Genomic DNA, 20,131 nt, shown 5'->3' on the forward strand with positions numbered 1-20,131 from the left:
TAAAAAATAAGTTATTTAAATTAATTAAGTGGGAATAATGATGTAATTGCCTTCATTGAGTAATCAAGTCAATGCAATAGATTAAAAAAAAAATTATAACTCAAAAGTATTAAGAAATTACAATACATTAAAACATGAATTAAAGGAGGAATGTGAATCATGCAGACAGACAAATAAAAGAAGTAACCCATTCATCCGCCTTTGAAGCTATTCTTTATTTCACATTTATTTGTACACAATAAATACTGTTAAACATCCACTTGTGTGTAAATATGACGATTGGCAGTCACTGCAGCGCTAACACGGTGAACACGGTGGAACCAAACATGGAAAATGTAGCGCGTTAACTTCTCTAAACAGGGAAAATACACTTTTCTCTTTTGTTTTCCTTATTTCAATACAAGAGGGTAAATGCAAACTTCAAAAATAAGTTTGATGTCATTCAGATCTCAAGGAGATCAACGAGAAAACAGCAACGTGGCTGACGGATATCTTTTTTCTTTTTTTACTCACCACGCGGACCGAGTGGAACTATTTTTTTTTTTAATCCTAAAGTCTAAAAAACAAAAGAAACGGAATAAAAACTTTGCAATTATTTTGTAAGGATATCCATCTCCAAGCTCTCTGTTAAACTATTTCAAATGACAATAGCTTCTCTATAAGACACTAAGGGCGGCTATTTAAGGCTAAATAACGCAATACGACAAAGTATTCATACCAATACAGCTGGTAAACAAAATCAGAGAAATGCTGACAATCAAAATACTGACGACGACGAAGACATGAAAAAGTGCTTCATTGTGTGACACACACTTAAACATTTTACAGCTGAATCACTCCCTCCATTCATCAACTAAGGCAACTTTCATACAGAAACCCTGCAAAATTGCCCCATCAGAGGACTAAACAGGTAGCGGCACTTTTTCCGCCAGAACCTGGTGAAGCGGGATTTAACCACTTTCAACACTGATACAACACCCTGCGAATAGAATTAGACGATATCAAAACAGCGAGAATTGCTTTCACTGTTCGATATGAACGGCACCAAAAGGCCAAGGACGCTTGGGAATGGTGGCGTGAGGGGATTCGTTTTCACAAGAAAGGTCAGAAGTGAAGGCTAAAGGGAGTTTAGAAACTTTAAATTTCTAGAAAGCATTCTATTCTTTAAAGAAAAAAAAATCTTCCTACTCACATAATTGCCACTTTTTTTCTCCTTCTTTTAGTGTTTGAGTTGGGGGGTGGGCAGGACCAGCCTCGCACCCCACTCCTTAAACCGATGTGACATTACACTAGAGACTCAGAGAGCTCGTCGGCCCATTTTCTCACATGAAAAGAAAAAGTATTCAAATCAAAACGGAGATGTGATGAGTTTGAAGTTGAGAAAGGCACGTTTGTTTGTTCTTCCGGCAAAAGCGCTGGCTGTGTGAGGCGTCCTCTAGGGGGCGCCCTATCTCCGCTTCACACCAGCGTGATCTCCACCTCCTCTCGCCGCTTCACCTGCCCTCGGGGATGCTGCTTGGGGGGCGGCGGGGCAGCTCGGACCTGGGGGGCCAAAAAAGTCCCGTTTAGTCATAATTATCCAATAGCAAGACGCTGTGAGAAGAAAAATTGGAAAATTGGTTTTGAGTTTAAAGACGCGAGTGCATCGACTCGTACAAAATCGGATGCAAAAGGGGCCTCGGGGTATATTACTCACAGGTCGGATGGTGCCAGATCCACTCTCTGGGTATTTGGGAGGTTGCGGGGAGCCTTGTGCCGGACCTAAAAAGATCAAAATCCACATTTAGCAGAGTTCAGTTTGATGACTTTTTACGATGGGATAAGACGTACTGTGAAAGGGGCTCTTGTGCGGCGTGGTGGGCGGTGGCCGATGGTGCCCGTTGTGGTAGGCGGGCGGCCGTCCGATGGGCGAGGTGGTGGCGCTGCACGGGCTGGACTGGGGCGACAACGACGTGGTGGGCGTCTGCAGGGGGCTGCTGTGGAGCGGCCCCGAGTGGAAGGGGCTGTGAGGGGAGCGCTCGCAGTGGGACGGCGTGCAGGGGGAACACTGAGACATGGGGGGGGGAAATACTTAAATGACAAAAAAGTTGCCGACATTTCAGGATCAACTTTAAAATGCAACTGCCGATTTGCAGTTTGGCATTAAAAAAAAATTATTTGCTCAAAATGTTTGCGTTTTGTGCTGTGGCCAAAGCAATTTAAATTTCACTTTGGCGCCATCTGATGGTAGACTGGAGTTGTTAGACTGAATAAATTGTAATGGCTTTTTTTTCATCCTCAAATGCGTGTTATGCATCGTTCAAAGTGATCCTCCCCGTTTGAGGTGCTTTGCCACCATCTTGTGTCATCTATGCCCAAGTACATCAAAATCCTACAAATATTGATGATAACCTTTGCGGATTAGTGGCGTGAACATGTACGGAATTAATATGCCTGTATATAATAATATTGATCATTCATAAATAATACAAACATGTTTTAATGATAAAACGGTTAAGATTGCTTGGCAGCAACTACCAGAAGGTGCAATCAATTCAGGCCCGACTGGTTTGCTGCCCTAAGGGGCTGTTGTATGAATCACAGCAGGCGGAAAATCTTTCTACCTGATTGCTGCTGCCGTCTCTCTGCCCGTCGCCGTTTTCGCCTGGCCCGCCGGCCAGGTCCTCTACCAGGACGGCGGGGAATACGCCGACGACGCCGTTGAACTCGCCCTCCCAGAAGCCGTCATCCTCGTGGGTCTCTCGGCTCAGGATGCGGATGATGGCGCCCTCGGGGAAGGAGAGCTCGTCGTCCGTCTGGCCAGCGTAGTCGTACAGGGCCTTGGCGAATGACACTGCGGAATAAAAAAAAAAGATTATGATGAAAATATGGAACAGCCCAAGACCTACAACAAAAGACTCTTGGAGCCATATGTTAAATCTAACAGGAAGTCCACCATTTTGAAATGTATTTCAAATTTGGCTCGACGTTCAGGCTACCAGTATTAGGGGTCACATTTGAAAGAACTCGGAGTGTATTGAAAATGTGAGTGTTTTCATGGAAAAATGTCCAAGATGAAAAGAATGTCTTCGAATGCTGTTTGAGATAAAAAATGATGCTGATTTTGATGGTCTAAGCATGCAAATTATGAACACGGATCAGTCAGGACTGGCAGGAAAAAAAATCCTTATGTTAACTCATTGACTCCCAGCCATTTTCACTGAAGCAACCCCCTTCGCTCCCGGCTGGATTTTGACTGATTTTGCAAGGCCCACAGAATAATGTGTTGTACTGCTATAAAAACATGGAACCTACCAAAATAAAGATTAGGGTCTCTTCTTTCATCAGGAAAAAATGTTTATTTTGTATCTGTTTCTGTTTTGCAGCAATTAGCATCAGAATATAGCTAAATTTCATCATTATTTACAAATCTGTTGAAAAGACTGGGGAAAAGAGCTTGTTGCAACATGGCCCTGGTTGCTCTCTTATACTCTGCTGCCACCTGTTGGCCATTTTTTCTAACAACTCCCATTGCTTTAAGCGACCTCTTCATGTCAGAGGTTGCATCAAAGCCTTCTGTATGCTCTAGTATAAAAAAAAAACATATGTTTTGGGGACCATGGCAATATTAAAAATAGAACGTTTTTATGCGTTTTTGGGAGGGAAGGTGAAACTGTGGGTGTTTCATGAAAAATGCTCAAGATAAAAATAATGATGTTGCTGGGGCGATGAACTGTTTGCAATGAAAAATAATGCTGATTTTGATGATCTAAACATGCGTGAAAACCTGTCAAATTTTGAACACGCATCAAATCAGGCCTGGCAGAAAAACACAAAAATCCTTATGTTAAAGACTTGTTGAGCCACTTTCAAAAAAAATCTGATTCCAGGCTGCGAGGGCCCTCATAGATGCTCGCAGCGCTAGTTGTGATTTGAAAAGTTATTTTACAGGCTGTGTCATTCACACTTACCACTCGAGTCTCCGTTGACAGAGCCGGTGGGAAGCTCGGATTCGGGTTCGGTGGAGTTGCTGGAGGAGTGTGAGCGTGCGTCCAGCGCGGCCAGGGACTGCAGCATGCTCAGCAGGCTGTTGGAGGACGGCAGCTGCAGGTATTTCTCCGGGACGTAGCCTACCTGGCCGCTACGGTTTCTGGCCTGGGGAGAAAATACAGTCAGTAGTGGTGCAACTGATCACAAAATTCACGATTCGGATCGGATCACAAATTTGAGCCACGGATCGGATCGTTTTTCGGATAATAAAAAAAAAAAAGAGATAAATAATACTTTGTTTTCATTTATTTAGTGAAACATTTTTGCCCATTATTTTTTCTCTCAAAATTTCTAATATAGACCTTTAGGATTTAGGAACACAACTTTAAGTGCAATATGAGGCAGAAACATTCTTATGTTTGTATTTATGTATTTAATACAAGGTCTGTGTGTAAAATAACAAATTATTAATGGCTTAAAGTTGTGTTCCTAAAATATAAACGGCTATGTTTGACATTTTGAGTTGAATTTTTTATTTTTTTTTAATAAATGAGGAATTCTATTTAATTTTTATAATTATGATAAGACCTCAACGTGCAATTTAAGGCACATTCCCTTCCTTTAAACATGGAGAGTGAATTACAAAGTAGCCTTGGTCCAGAATATTGAAAAAGTATTCAAGTAAGCAATCAGGTACCAGCTGTCAGACTACTACATCTACACTACTACGACATCTGCCAGACACTCGTTGGTAATGCTAACAGTTAGCCGCTAGCCACTTAACTCTGAGACTTCTGCCTAATCGTTCAACGACGGCGTAAATTAATTAGCGGTTTCTTAGAGTCCTAAATTACCGAACCGACGACAAGTCAATGATGATCCGTTGAACCACTAACAGTCAGGGATGACAAAACGGGGATTTGAGCTGGACTAACTAACCTTCACCCAGTCCTCCATGTCGCCGTCGTCGATGACCTCCAAGATTTCCTGCTCCTCGATGGTCAGTTCATCTGGCTGAGAGGCCTGAAGACAACAATAGAACATTCAGGAGATATCCAAGACCCTTAACCTCAGCGTCCAACTCTCCCTCCGCCGCAGTTCTGCTTGGTGACTTCACCTCATCTAGACGAATGACATTGAAAAGACTGGACAATTGATCACTAAATCATTGGTAAATCCGTCTCACACTGTTCTGTACTTGTCCGATGGTCTTGTAACGAGTGAAAAAATGTTGTAGGTTGGTAACCCTAAGTTAAGTCAAGGGGTCCTACCTTGTAGGAGTAGAGCACTTTGCAGGTCAGCGGGTAGTTTTTCAACGTGCTGGAGGGGCTGGAGCTGCTGTCGTCCAACACTTCGCCACTGTCCTCCGTCTCCTCCTCGTCCTCGCGCTCCAAGTCGGCGGTTCCCTTCCGGAATGGGACGGACGCGTTGAGCGATAAAGAGTGTGAATGAAGTGTTAAAGGAGGATGTGGTCCTTACGGAGAGCGAAGGATCGTGGGCATTGAGGTTGTTCCAGCGCTCGTTCTCCAGCTCCTCCATCACCTGGTTCATGGCGCTCTTCAGCCACGTTTCCACCCCGACGCCCGCCTGCCTCAACAGGTCCAGACGGGCCTCGGCCTTCACCTTGACCGTCTAAAGCAGAGCAGCACGAAAACCAAAATCCCGCGACATGTCAGCGAGTCTCATGAGATTTTAGATTGCTCTATTTAGTTATTTCCTTTCCTCAAAAAGCAAATGAAACAAATAATGAAGTCACTGTTTTGCCTCTTGTGTGTGTGGGTGTGGGTGTGTGTGTGTGTGCGTGTGTATGTGTGTGAGTGTGTGTGTGTGAGATTGTGCTCTTCAACCAGCAGGTGGCGCTTTGGTGTTACTTTGACAGGCACACTGATCCACACACATGCTTCAGTTACCTCTGCCCTTCGCAGACTCTGCCTGGCCACTTCCATCTTGGCCTCCAGCTCCCCGGCGTTCTGCTCTGAGCTCTCCTGAGACCCAAATTCCTCCAGGACCTGCACGCAAACACACATAAATATGACAAGAATAGCTAAAAACAGCCATTACTCCATCTTGCATGCTCAGTGTGACTCATTTCTTGGTTACTGTTTGACACTGGTGTTCTTGGGGGGGGAAAAATTCCCAGATGAGGTCAGCAATCACTTGGCTCTGACCATAAGAGTGACGCCAGTACTATAAAGTCTCATCATGCTCCTCCCACGTGCAAATTGTCATCATTTAGCTGTTGTGTGTTATCAGACTGACCTCAATGTACTCTTTTAGGTGCGTTTTAATGACACTAATATTTAACTGGACCTGGTTTATGATGTATGTAATAATTAGGGGTGTCAAAATTAGTGCTTTAATTTTGAGTTAAAGTTCTTTTACCACCATTCATTTTTTAATTTTTAATGCACGATTAATGACCGCCCCTTATTTGGAAAGCCTGTACTGGGGGAATTCCAATCGCAACACAGCAGACACGTCCACGTCAAAATTCAGCAGTAATAAATGTAATAATAATGCATATATTTGTGGAGACTGGGGTCAAGTTGTATTTTACAATTTGAAAAATGTGCAGAATTTCACAAGTTACTTCACGTTAAACATTAAATAGCTCTTAATAAGAAAAGACAGCACTGAGCTGTCACCAACGTCTTACAAATGCAATTATGCCATCTAGTGGCAGAATAATGACCTCAACACGAATCAAAATTACACAATTATTATGAAATTACTGTATCAATGACTAAAAGATGCGGCCATATTTCTATTAGTTTAACATTTTTCCCACTTATGTTAGCAAGAGTATGACAATTTTGATTTTTTTTTAGAACAGACATAAAATTTGCAATTAATCGTGAACTATAGAAGTCATGCGTTTAAAATTTTGTAATCACCTGACACCCCTAGTAATAATAATAATAATAATGCATTTTATTTAGAGGCGCCTTTCTTGGCACTGAGGACAGTGAAAGTAAAATAAATACATAAAAAGGGGGTGGGGTTATATGTGTCGCACCCGTTGTGTGTGGATGATACTCTTGTACTCTCGGGCCACCCGACTGGCCCACTTGCGGGCCTCCTTGTCCAAGCTGTGCTCCTCTGCCGTGCCGCTCTCTTTTATCAGATGTGTCACCTTGGGGGAAAAATACCAAAAACATATTTATAAGCATTTTTGGAATAACGTAATCATGAACTTAACATGTGTCAATTGAAAGTGGAGTTATGACTAATTGTTAGTAATTATTAATAACTGATTGGACTGTTATGGAGAAACACCCTGATTTCAAAAGTATTGAGTATTATCACATAGGAGCATGTCTCTATTCTAAAAACTTGTTTGCTTTGTGGGGGTGACGAATGTCTGAAGGACACAAAAAAAAAAACTAAAGAGATGACGGACGGTGACAAAGAGGCGGAGTGCTGCTTTGGAGCAGAAACTCTGCACATTCCTTCCAAGAACATGATGTCAGCGTGATGGAAATAGTGGACTACTAATTGACGGCCCGAGCAGCTGTTAGCCGGCATTTAAACAGGGAGGGACCACCACGATCATCATCATCAGGTTTGTCAATGTTTCGGAGCAACTAGAACACAAAACCTGAATTAAGATGTTTCCACATGACAGCACGTGTGTGTGTGTGTGTGTGTACTCTGATGAGGCCCACTCACAATGACTCCTTTTCACACATGGGCTGTTCACAGGGGCCGGCCCACCTCCTGCCCCTCCCTCCTTTTTTTTACCGGATCCCTCCGTCTGGCCAAATCGGCGCGGGCAGGGGAGGGAAGGGGTGGGCGGGGTTTTTGTGTCCACCCTTCATGTTTTCTTTAGGAACAGGCGGCCGCTTGTTGGGACGTCCAACGAAAACAACGCCGCCGTTTGCAGCTCGGACAAATTGTGCAGTGTTTGCAGAGGGCAGAGCGCCACGAAGGAGGACGTGCGTGTGTGTGCCCGACATCAATTAATATACATTACATCAAAGCACGCAGGCCGCATAGTGGAAGTCGTCCGGGCAATTTTTGCCTTTAGTAGGTAGTAGGGACAGACTGATTATCGGCATTTTGTCAAATGTCGTTATCGGCCTTTTCACAAAATCTGAAGGCCGATAAAGCTGGTATCTCACTTAGAGGTGAATGCTTGCCAACGTAGAGAGTTTAGTTGTTGTTTTTCTCCAGAATTTGTAAGATGTTCACAGACGTGGCAAAGGCATTTCGAACATATTCAGATAATTTTTCACTGTCTGCGAAGATCTTTGGAAACCTTTTACGATCTCTGAGAAAAAAACAAAATTAGCTACATTCGCATGCATTTGTTGCTCAGTGACATACAAGGAATTTGATGGATTTCTTTAAATTTCCAACTTTATAAAAAAATATCCTGACACTGGGAAATCCCTACGCTTAATTTTTTTTATTTTTTTATAAATACATAAATAAATAAATTATGTTGAAATTTTGGAAAACCATTTACAGTTGAAAACGTTAAGGAACTATTTAATAATAGCTTATTATATGCTGATTTAGACATTTTTGTTATAATATTTAAACAAAGCTATAAATTCTTTAAATATTTAAAATCAAAAGATTTCTAAGAATTTTCTCTTTCACTGCAAATGGATACCGGTTTGAAATATCGGTTATTAGTCTCCTTGACTACTAATAATCGGTATCGGTCTTGAAAAAAACATATCGGCCTATCACTAGTACAGTAATTTCTGGGCTACAAGCCGCTCCTTTTTTCACTTGCATTCGACCCTGCGGCTAATACAAAGGTGCGGCCTATCCATCAGATCACAATGGGGCGCACTATAAAAGAAGCGCAAGAGCGTCAGGTAGAGCAAAACAAACCAAGTGAGCCCAAATACAGTAGGAGAGACAGAACGAGAGTGAGACAATTTGCTCCCTCGTTATGGAAAATTAAGTAGCGGGAACCCGGTGCGGTAGCATTAAAAACACATGCGGCTTACAGTCGGGTGCGCCTTATAGTCCAGAAATTACTGTAGGTAGCATCAGAAGCGAGACTTATGTAATAATGTATTGTATGTGAATTATAACTTCATATCTTTTGCTTTAGTGCCAGGATAAAAAAGTGGACCTTGTTCCTCTCTCTCTCCGTTTTATTGTATTATCACTTTTCAGTCAGTCAAAGATTGTTAGTGTGAGAGCCAGTTGGTCATTGTTCATTTGACCTAGCCAAAAATAGGCATCAGGTTGTATTTGAACGGTCTCTTTCCACTTCCACTTGGAGCAGGAGCAGGAACAAGGAGAGAAAAAAACACCATGATTGTTCCTGCTTTTATGCTGAGATGACGAAAGCGATTGGCGTCGCCCGAAAGAATGACTTGTTTTTGTCCACGTCCGTCTGAGCACCAAAACACGTCACTGACATTAAAAGGTGGGCGCCTGCGACGTGTGCAAACACGGCATGTTTGCAAAGTGATCAAGGTCCGCGTCGCTGCTTTCACATGAGATCATTGAGTGCCGCTTGTTAAACGACACCGCGCCGCCACGCATTCGCTTTCAAGATGTCAAAAATAACACATAAAAAAAAAGCAACCTCACTTTGCAAATGTGTGCCATGTGCATGTCACTTTGTGTTATGTCTCACATTTATGGTTGGTTTCATTTCATACTTGACATTTATAAGCCCTCCCTAGTTATTAAAGGCTGTTTTGGTGTTTTTAACATCTTAATAATATTAGGCGCATTAACTTCTGTTGAAATGACATTTAACAAAATGTTACACTCAATTTGGACCCTGGTTTGAATTATTCTAAATGCAGTTGATCTCAAATGAATATTTTGTTTAAAAAAAAATCAACCCAACCGGTTTGCGGTCAATGTTTATTTACCGTATCCGCGTCGATGGGCTGGTACGAGAAGTCAGCTGCTTTCTGGAAAACGGCATTCTTCTGCACAAACATCTGCTGATGGAACTCCTGCAGCACCTGTAGTCCATATTTGATGGATTAAAATCAGATGCGATGACAAACTTAACAAGCAATTAAGAGCCAGGAGGCTTCTTACCCCGCTGGCGCTGTCCAAGAGCTTGTTGAAGATGTCATGCATGGCCTGGTAGCTCTCAAGCTCCGTCTGACACAGCGACACCAAGTAATCCTTCACCTGCTCGTAAATCCTCCCATCCAGCACCTGCCCAAAAAAAAACCACACGCTTTATTTCATGCGTTTAATTCTAGATATGCTCCGATACTATACGTCCGCACATTACTCATAAAAATGCACCGATATTACAGATCAGACCTGCGCAAGTTGCGGATTGGCCGATTGATCATTTTCCCATTCGAGTCATCACGTGTCAATGCAGATTGTAAGACAGGAGCGTTTGAATGGGATCTCCTGTCTCCCGTTATGTGTGGATTGCACATGCGCAGAAGTGACGCACACCACATAACCCGAAAGTAGTCCGTGTGTGTGTGAGACATCGTCCTGGCGACAGGAATAATTGGCTGCTTTAATATCGAGTTGTTGGCCTCTCACGCAACAAACGAAAGGGACTTTGCAAACGTTGACGCTGGCTGACCTTACAGACAAACTAGCTTAGCATTAGCCAGCATTAGTGAGGACAAAGCTACAACAAACTAGTTGTAACTTGGGTACCAACACCAACCAGTTATGGAAGTGAATGCTCTTGCCTCTATATTATCTTTGACACACATCATGCTCAATTTACTCTGTCATGTGACCACATGCTCCAATTAGAGATGCATACGCTGTGTGTGTGTGTGGGGGGGGCAGTCGACGCCAGGGAAGGTAAAAGCATTAAGATAAAGTGCTACTAAAGTGCACTCAATTTAGCATTTAATGTTTTGATCAAATTTGATTTCTAATTATAATAAGACAGTGTACGGCGCAGCAGTGTACCTTGAGGGAGTCGCTGAGGTCGTTGTCGTAGTAGCGTTGCTGGTGAGCGTTGGCGGCGGATAACGTGAGCAGGTAGTCGTTGCGGCTGTGGGTGGCTTTGGAGTTGCACTCGCTCCGCTTGGCTTTGAGCTGGAATGCAGGAATTTGCCCAGGAAATGCAGAGCGTGTCTCTCGTATCCTTTGCAAGTAGCTTACACGTACCTTGACAGTTGCCCTCTGCAGACTAGATCTGGACTGAAAGAGGCTCAGCTTGGACCTGGACACAGCAGACAGAAAGACAAAACTTCTTCAAATTTAAGCAATTTTGAAGAGAGTAAATCTTTAACAGGTACAGGCTATCAACCGGTGCAATTTATGAGCCATAGTCAACTGGGGCGGCCAGAGAGTCATTACAGTTTATTAGTTCGTTTTCCATGTGTGGTGTAATAACGCTGGAGTCGGAGCGCGTTTGGTCCCAAGGCTGCCTCGCTAGCACGCTAACCGCTAACATTACATTTCAGAAAATAAGCTTTTCAGGGGTTTGTTTTCAATCATATTAGTAGCTATTGTTTCAGGCCCTAATGCCCTTCCTGTCAATCTTTTGACAGGAACATTAGCTAACAAATGTAAATAGCATTCTGGAGGGTGTTTGTTTACTCAACTGCAGATGAGAGAGGCATTTTTGGAATAATATCAAACAATGTTAGTTTAATATTACAAATTATGTCAAGTGAAAGCAGAGTTTTAAACAAAATTAAATGGACAGTTATGAAAAAATGCTTCAAAAGTGCAATGAGGCCAAACAGGCAGAACTAATAAAGTACACAGTATACTTATTTTACTAAATGGCACATTTTTCAAACATAAAATATGTGAACTAATGGTCTACTGGACTCCTGATCGTCATTAAAGGCACATTTGTTGAGATTTTGACGTTAATATCTTTGATACGAGGCAGGGGATTCCACACATCTGACAGACTGCTTACTTGCTGCTGTTTTGGTTAGCACAAGAGTTGGCTCTTACTTGGCTTCCAGCTCTGCCTTTTCCCGCACGGCCTGTGCCATGGTCTCCGCCTCCTGGTACTTCTTCCTGCTCTTGGTCAGGTCTTTGACCGACTCCTGCAGCTCGGCCTGAATGCTCGTCAGCCGCTCGATACACTGGCGGCGAACACACAAGATGGCAGGATTTTATTTTATTTTTTACATTTGCGGAAAATAAAAGCCTTTCAAAATAGGATAGACAAATTGGATTGTCCCACATTTAATTTAAATAATGACTGTTTAGTTGTGCCACTTGAGAGCAAAAAAAATCTGAACTCTGTCTCTTGAACCATGTGGTGTGAACCCAGCCTAATAAAGGGTTAAGTATTTCGCTTCCAGTGACGTTTTAACAATACTACACAGGCGCACTCCGCGAAGAGGGACAAACAGCTGACCTCAATGGCGCGGTACGGCCGTCCAAACGGTCGTACTTGTGTAACACAAGTGATAGAAACCCGAGCCAGAGATTGCAACTTTCGGACCCCTCGACGTTACCTTGCGCAGTTGCTGCTCCTTCTGCAGCCGGGCCGTCTTGGCCGGCTCGGCGACTTGCACTTTGTAGTTGTCGCAGGCGCTGATCCTGGACTGAGTGACCTGGACAGTCCCCTCCAGATAAGCCCTCCATACGCAATACATGTTCCTGTGCCAAAAACACACACACGCGGTGTTGTTTTACACAGCTGAAGCAACAGTGGAGCGGTTCTTGCACACCCAGGGAGGAAGTTTGTGGCCTAAATGGAGCAACGGAGGAAAAAGTGCAGAGTTTCATGAAGTGCAAGAGGAGACACCTGATCTGCATTGTGTACCCACATAGGAAAGCAATACGGCAGGGGTCCTCAATTAAAAGTTAAAGAGGTCTCAAAGCCTGGATAGATTCATAAAAACATTGCAGAGATTGTTTGCAATCTTTATTTAACATAAAAGTGTTTTTGAGCAGCGATTCCTACAAGTCTGAATTGAGCAGGTTAAAACAAGATACTGTAAATCCTATAAAAGTTGAGCAACCTAAAGTGAGTTTACCGTAAATCCCCAAACAGTTGCGCGAGTTCAAATGAGACTACAGTAGACCTTACGAAATTTGTAGAGGTTGCAAAAGAAGATAAATCCCTAAAAGTTACACTAAAATAATAAGTGTTGGTCAAAATTACCTAATAATTTATCTGAATTTGTATTGAAACAGGGTTTTTGCCGGTATCATCAAATTGAATTTAATATTTTTAATGACGTTTTTAATGCAATTGAACACTAATTTAACGCCCATGTCGTACTGCATATACATGCGCACAAATATTCAATCATGCATACTGTTTATATATCAGGGCTGTCAGTTGGTTATGATTTTTTAAAATTTTAATTAATTACATGATTTCTATAGTTAACTCACGATTAATCACAAATTAATCTCACATTACATCTTTTCTAAGCACAATAAAACATCTTTCAAGTTTGTCACACTCTTGTTAATTAACAAAAGTGGAGAAATATAGTTAGCAAATACAAATGTGGTTGTATCTTTTAGTCCAATGATAGTCATTTTATAGTAAGTAATATACATGAAATGAAGTTACAGTTAAAGTTAAAAGGAGTGTGAAACATTGCGTCATAGATTTGTTGAGGTAATTTTCTGCCACTCGGTGACATTAGGGTTTCATGTTGGATGTTGTTGACAGGAACAGCACTTTTTTTTTTATTCAGAGCAATTGGTATTTGGAACATGAAGCAACTAGCTAATTCTATTTAATGACTTTTAATACTTTTTAGTGTCCCGCAGAAACCCTGCGAAAGGCTTCTACATCTGGATCCAAGCGCCATCCTAACAATCCGCTCTTGTGGTGTCCCGCCCCCCCCACACCTTACCTGTGATCGGCTTCTTCAGATAGGCAGTTGTCGGGCCATTCTCTTTTTAGGTACTGATTGGCCAACTTCTGCAGGGCCTGGAGGACACAAAGTGTGGACAACATGTTCACCTTAAAAACCAACGCATTTAAAAAAAAAATTTTTTTTAGTAACCTCCCATAGGACGTGATAAATTACCACAGACTTGAACTCTTTCACCTAATAGATAGAGATTGACTTGTTTGGAGGGTGGGGGGGACTTAGTTCATGGACACCAAATGGAGCCCTGAAGATATATTAAAATGCTGTCCCTGCGCCAACAGTGAGGTTAACCATAGCAGAAATAGCTAAACAGAGTAAACATTCAAAGAGACAGGCAAAGACGCACGAATGAGGTCCGAGTGGTGTGTCAATGTTTTGAGCATCACATTAATCCGCATCACTCCTGATTTCTAACTGACTTTGGTTATGTGGTGCCGAGGTGGCAGAAATGCCTCTGAACCCGATGGTCCCTGGTGGTCCCGGTGCCAAGGCCGGAGAGCCGCGACAAACCGGCCCATTGTGGGGAGGACGCGCGACCGAACTGGGCTAGCGGACGCTTGTGAATGGGAGGAGGAAGAAACCCAAACAGAGGGGTTCATTTTCAGCGCTGGCTGTGATGTGAATAGCAATCCCTCCTGTTGGCTAAAGAAGCTCACAGGTGTAGGATAGCAGCCTCAAATAAGAGTTGATTATAGCACAAGTACATCTTTCATGCTACAAAAAAAAAAACACCGTCACTCTTAGGCAATGGATGAAAATATCATGATGATTTCCATTTTGAGATGCTTTCATAAACAAGTTGAGTCATTTCACATCCCGTTTGCAGGACCTGCCAACAAAGAGCTCGCTGCGCTTCGTTTCTGCACATTGTTCTTCTCTCCAGAGACATTCGCTGCGTCCCAGTGCGGAGGCTGCATCCTTCGCAAGACGGAATGAGTCACGGCGAACAGACGAGGCGGACGGACAGATTTTAAAAAGGCAACGCGGCTTCCACGTTTCAAGAATTTAGGCAATCAACAATGCCTACCTGGTCAACTTTTGACATGATATGAAGCACAACAGCGTAAGAAAGGCAGCTGAGGCTCAGAGCTCAACTTCATAGCTAAATTGGGTTACTTCAGCTTGCATGTTCACACTTATCCAAACTTTTATCAGGATATTAAACACAACAGCATAACCGAGCAAAACCGAGTCACATGTTAACTAGAGTGCTAATTTTCTGAATCTTCCAACACATCCACTAGCATTTAAACCTGAATAACAAATCAAGAAGAACAGTGAAACAGGAAGGAAGATGAAGCTCAGAGCTAAATCTTTTTACATATAAAAAATTTACTAATTCCAGATTGCGCAATCTCAGATGTCTCAACACTTATTTTTACATTTAAACCTACTTACCTAAGGAAATAAAGCTGACACCAGACCAAATTAGCAGCTGAGGCTCAGAGCTAAACTTTTAAGATCCAGCAAAATTAGGTGACTCCACCTTGAATTTGATTCTTATTCAGCCTTAATTGGATATCGACTACATAACGTATGCGTACGTCCATCCAAAAGCTGCTGATCTGGAACCTCACTCCATTCAACAGCAACCTAAGCTGTTGCGGTTACTACACAAAAATCCTCACGTCTATAAACATGTCGGTGAAAATCGGGCAGTTTTTGCGTAATGGCGCAGACGGCCCAGCAAACAGAGCGCAAGGCGGAAGAAGCGTCTCGGACAAATGGGCAAGCAGACATATCGGGGTTGCTAGGCGGGCCGCAGACGTGCCCCCTCTCTTCACAGCGCCGCGGGACATTCCTCACGGGGCTGTAACGCCACAACACCGCCAAAAGGATTTTTTTCAGACGTCCGATTGACGTTCTGGAAGCTGCGGCTATAAACAACGACGGAGGACATCGGATGGGAACTTGCTTCTTCCTTAACACGTACGAGAACAATTCATTTCCACTAACCGCCTCACTAGCGTGACGTCTGAATATCATAAATAGATAAGACGGGGCAATAAAGATTTACAACATAAAAGAGTGTTCTGCTTACCTGGGCGTAGTCCCGCTCGACAGATGCCCTCTTTTGGCTAAAAGTCCTGAAAAAGACAAGTGGGATTCAAAAAGTCAACAAAACAACTTGTTTTGTCCTGGTGTATATGCACCATTGTTAACTAGTCCCTCATTACCGGTACACTCTACCAAGTAGGATAGGTTTTAATCGCAGTTACCCATGAAATCATAAAACAGTTTAAAGTTTTGTGTCTATCTTATACACATTTTATTGGATTTAAATTGTTAAAGAGCCTCAAATATCTGCAATCAATTAGAATATTGTGTAAAGAATCAGGCGAGTGTTGTTATATTGTCCAATGACAATCAAACATTCGCCCCTCCCCCCCAAAACCAGGTAAAAAATGGCAGACTGTTGCCAATTTTTCTCTCTGTTTAGGGACAAAGGACAAAATATTATAAAACAGTAAAATATTCTGCCTGTAATTCATCTCTTTATTGTTATAAGCGTTATGGGGCCCAAAAAAGTTACTTTGTTCATTGTATTATTATTTTTTAAATAATTGGATAATTAATCAGTTACCTGAATTGTATTCGACCCCCCCCCCCCCCCCCAATCCTTATCAGTCCCTAATATTTATACTTGATCCCAGGCCGTGGTGGCTCTTCCTCCAACTTTAATATTTCCAAGTGCTTCATTTGCTAACTCAAAGCGTCAAATGAGAAAAAGATTGTGTTCCATCGTGTCAGAGCTGATTTACAAGCCGAGGAACAAAGCAGCGGGGACACCCTGTTGTAATTTATAGGTATGCTTGAAGGGGAGAGGTCAGCGCCGCAGGGGGAAAAAGCAGAGCACAGCAAAAACCATCACAAAGCCAGTAAACATGTCTGGACTCGAGCGCCGCGCCTCCAAATGATCTTCCGTGACTTCCTGGGAGCTTCCTCCCCGCTCACTATGTCGTTGCGGCGACGGGAACATCTGGCGGCTGTCCCGTGTCCTGACGCCCAGCTGCTGGGAAGGTTCAGAGCTGCGCCGGCAGCCACAGACAGGAAGTGGCGAGCTGTCGGGCTGTCATGTCAACAGCGGCGCGAAAAACAACACCGCAACCTTTGACTTATCAAGTTTGGAAACGCATTTTCAGAACAATACTATCTGTTTGACGTTTTTTTATGCGAACTTGTAGAAACTCTAACAAAGGAGGTCCTCGGCTAACAATGCAAAATCGCACATTTGCTCGCGACAGCTCACCTCAGGTCCTCCAGGAGGTCACACTCGGCCTGGTGTTTGATATGCAGTCTGCTCAGCTGCTCGCCGTGAATGTGCTTCAGCTCCTGGGTGACCCGGACCTGCAAATGATGACACCGGTGTTTGCCACAGAATTTTATTGATTTCCTGAGTCCAGTTTATGTCTATGGCTTTACACAAATACCCAACTTGGCTTCCACCAATTAAACAAATGTAAGAGGAAGCCCTTCAATTTGTCTTCCTTCTTGTATGTGAGCTCCACAAATAAACTTAGGGCCAAAGAAAACAGCACAAAAAAGGTTAAAACATTCATAAGCCAACCTTTAGGACTTCTATAATCGAAAGAAAAACCCTGAAAAATAACATTTGTTAAAAATAGTCAGATTGACAACAACATAAAAACATTTGAGCCTCCCAACAGTAATGATCCACTCATTTCTATAGTCCTTCATAAAAGCAGATTGATAATCTTTTATGTTTAAATACTTTGGGAAACAATGGCCAAACCAGTAACTGTAACTAACCAGTTTCAAAAAGGTTGGCGAGTACAAAAATAAATCCATCTCGTGTGATATTGTATAACTTTTGTTGAGTGGTTTTCTCATCAATAAACAACACCACCTGTCACATTTTCCAATTTGCTTTACTCTTTGATTTTGTTTTTGTCCAAATCTGCTTTTAAGTTGGTATATTTTTAGTGAATGTCCTTGAAAATGCACGCTGCACAATTCTTTTAGTCCGTGTTAGAGTATATTCTATAACAGGGGTGCTCAAGTTCGGTCCTCGAGAGCCCCTATCCAGCCTGTTTTCCATGTTTCTCTCCACTAACACACCTGATTCCCAATCAGGATCGTTATCAGGCTTCTGCAAAGCTTGCTGATTAGCTGATCATTAGATTCAGCTGTGCTGCAGGAGGGAAACATGGAAAACAGGCTGGATAGGGGCTCTCGAAGACCTGACTTGGGCACCCCTGTTCTATAACAAAAAAAAAAAAAGCAGTAGAGAAAGTGGATAAATGGAAACCCGCCCCTTTTCATTGCCACTAAATGTACAGTGTTTTCCGCTGGGGTTAGGTTAAAAAAATACCCGCAAATAAATGAAATCCGCGAATATAGTTAGCTTTATGTTTCACATTTATTAGAATTTTTTTAAGACTCTAAAACCCTTCACCAAACTTTATGCTCTTGTCTCATCGAGGCATTTTCATTTTCTCACATTTTTCTCTTGTTTAAACATTCTTGATATTCAAACCTTCATAAATTGTATAAAATAGGCACATTACTGTAAAAAAAAAAAAAAAAAAAAAAGCATGCAAAATTGTAAAAAAATATCCGCGAAGCAGCGAGGCCGAGAAAAGTGAACCGTGTTATAGCGAGGGAACTCTGTATAGTGTATTGTATTCCTGAAAAAATAAAGTAAAACATTTAACATCAAATTTAAACTTTAGTTTTAACATTCAACTTTTTACACATCGTGTCAAAATTCAATATAACTTGAGTAAGACTTAGCCGTGTTATTACACTACGAAATAGCGGCATTTATTGGGGGGGCAGCTTGTATTTATGTGGGATTATGTAATTATTTGATTCATTACATTTCAGAATTTTCTTTTGGAACTATCCATAAGTTCAGTGGATCAACAAGCCTCTGGTGCCCTTGGTTGAGAACCAAACCTAAATTGTTACGTGAGCCCCTAATTATGTCTTTACTGTTGCGTTCGTGACAGTTTACGGTGAGTTCCGTTTTACGTACATTCTGTCGTTATCTGAACACCCACTTTAAAATTGAATGGGTTGTTGTAAGTTTTCAACACTTGTGCGACTATACGGTTTTTAATTTTGTCACCATTGATGTCAAAACATGAACCAAACAAGCGTTAAAAAAAAAAAAAGTCCAACTACATTTGCTCGTATATCTCCAGATACAAGAACAGGGCTTAATGCGACACGTATGTGATCAAGTTGAGTCCGCTCTCAAATTCGGCGTGGACAAAAATACAATCTGCGTGTGCTTTAAGGAACACTCAAAAACCGTTATCGCTTCAATCTCGTAGCCGTCCGCTAGTTTAGTGCGGGGGCCAGTAAAGTGATATTTACTTGAACTTAGGAACCGCTTTAAAGAATCACTTGTGCGCCGATGTAACAACTCTGTGGCGTTATTCGTGAAAAACTGAGTTATGTACGGATAAAACGGGGATGGAAAAGTGACGCCGAGTGCAATTGAGAATGTTATTTAATTGGAATGGTAACGGGGGGACATTATAAGTGGAGCTGTTTTCATTAAAATTGTAGTACATGATCTTTTAAGTTTTCTTCGCTTTTTGGGGAGGAGGGATGGGGGGTAATATGTATTATACGCAAAACCATACGATTAGTTGAATAATACGTAAAAGAAAAAGTGGCGTTTTGCCGTCGTGGTCTGGCAACCATTAATTATACACCACTTCGTCGAGTAACGTTAGCTTACGAGGCTACACACAAACTGGTGGGGGTAAAAAAAATAAAAAAAAAGCTCACCTTTCTCGGTGGGGGTTGCATCCTTCTGTCTGGACATAAAAACTACGCGAAAAAGTCCGAAATATTATCGGGAAAAAGTTGGTCCAAGTGTTTCGGCGACGACGGGGGTCGACGAGAAGAATGATAGTCCCAGTAGTCAGGCAGCCATTGCGAGTCCCGTAAATAATGAGCCCGAGCCCCGTTGATGAAAACAGTGCTGTTGCTTGCTTGCTGCCCCAGGGAGCACACTGAGAACAGATAGCATCAATTACTGTGATGACTAAAACTACTTCCGGTTTGTTCTTAAAAAATAAAACGTTAGCTTCAAGCTACTGCTTCCGTGTTGTGTGTCGGAATAGAAGAAAAGGTCAAATACTGTACTATACAGTGTTTGACATGACTCGAAACGGTATAGAACACCTAATTCAATAATAATAATAATAACAATAATCCTACTACTACTAATAATAACAATAATAATGTTGATGCAGGACATGATTACATTTTGAAATTAATTCAAATTAATTGAGATCATTGACTGAATTGACATAGATTAATTATAAAAACATTTTTATTTTCTACAAAAATTAAAAAATAATAATTTTGTGTGTATGTAAAGTTTTTCATTGGCTAGTAGATGG

General features: G+C 42.0%; 1 protein-coding gene across 1 annotated transcript; it reads right to left on the reverse strand.

The window, feature by feature from the left end:
* Nucleotides 1-196: 196 nt before the first annotated feature.
* LOC147160687 (F-BAR and double SH3 domains protein 2-like) lies at nt 197-19,741 on the reverse strand. Its single transcript, XM_086097783.1, has 20 exons — nt 19,512-19,741; nt 16,999-17,096; nt 15,790-15,835; nt 13,728-13,804; nt 12,366-12,510; nt 11,854-11,987; nt 11,050-11,104; nt 10,849-10,977; nt 9,994-10,116; nt 9,819-9,914; nt 6,986-7,102; nt 5,880-5,978; nt 5,449-5,601; nt 5,241-5,375; nt 4,909-4,992; nt 3,951-4,134; nt 2,604-2,833; nt 1,831-2,047; nt 1,697-1,761; nt 197-1,542 (listed from the first exon to the last, which is right to left on the reverse strand). The coding sequence occupies exons 1-20, from the start codon at nt 19,530-19,532 to the stop codon at nt 1,459-1,461; spliced, it is 2,292 nt and encodes a 763-aa protein (XP_085953909.1). The 5' UTR covers nt 19,533-19,741; the 3' UTR covers nt 197-1,458.
* Between the last annotated feature and the right edge of the window lie 390 nt (nt 19,742-20,131).

Source organism: Leptonotus elevatus, chromosome 16, assembly GCF_054856555.1.
Source record: "Leptonotus elevatus isolate MCC_2025b chromosome 16, RoL_Lele_1.0, whole genome shotgun sequence".
In the NCBI taxonomy this organism is placed as follows: Eukaryota; Metazoa; Chordata; class Actinopteri; order Syngnathiformes; family Syngnathidae; genus Leptonotus; species Leptonotus elevatus.

Excerpts from the sequence above, each read along its gene's own strand:
- LOC147160687 (XM_086097783.1), bottom strand. The coding sequence starts at position 19,532 with ATGCAACCCCCACCGAGAAAG. Across the intron at positions 9,915-9,993 it reads TCTTGGACAGCGCCAGCGGG|GTGCTGCAGGAGTTCCATCA; the intron begins GTAAGAAGCCTC and ends TATGGACTACAG. Across the intron at positions 7,103-9,818 it reads AGCCCATCGACGCGGATACG|GTGACACATCTGATAAAAGA; the intron begins GTAAATAAACAT and ends TTTTCCCCCAAG.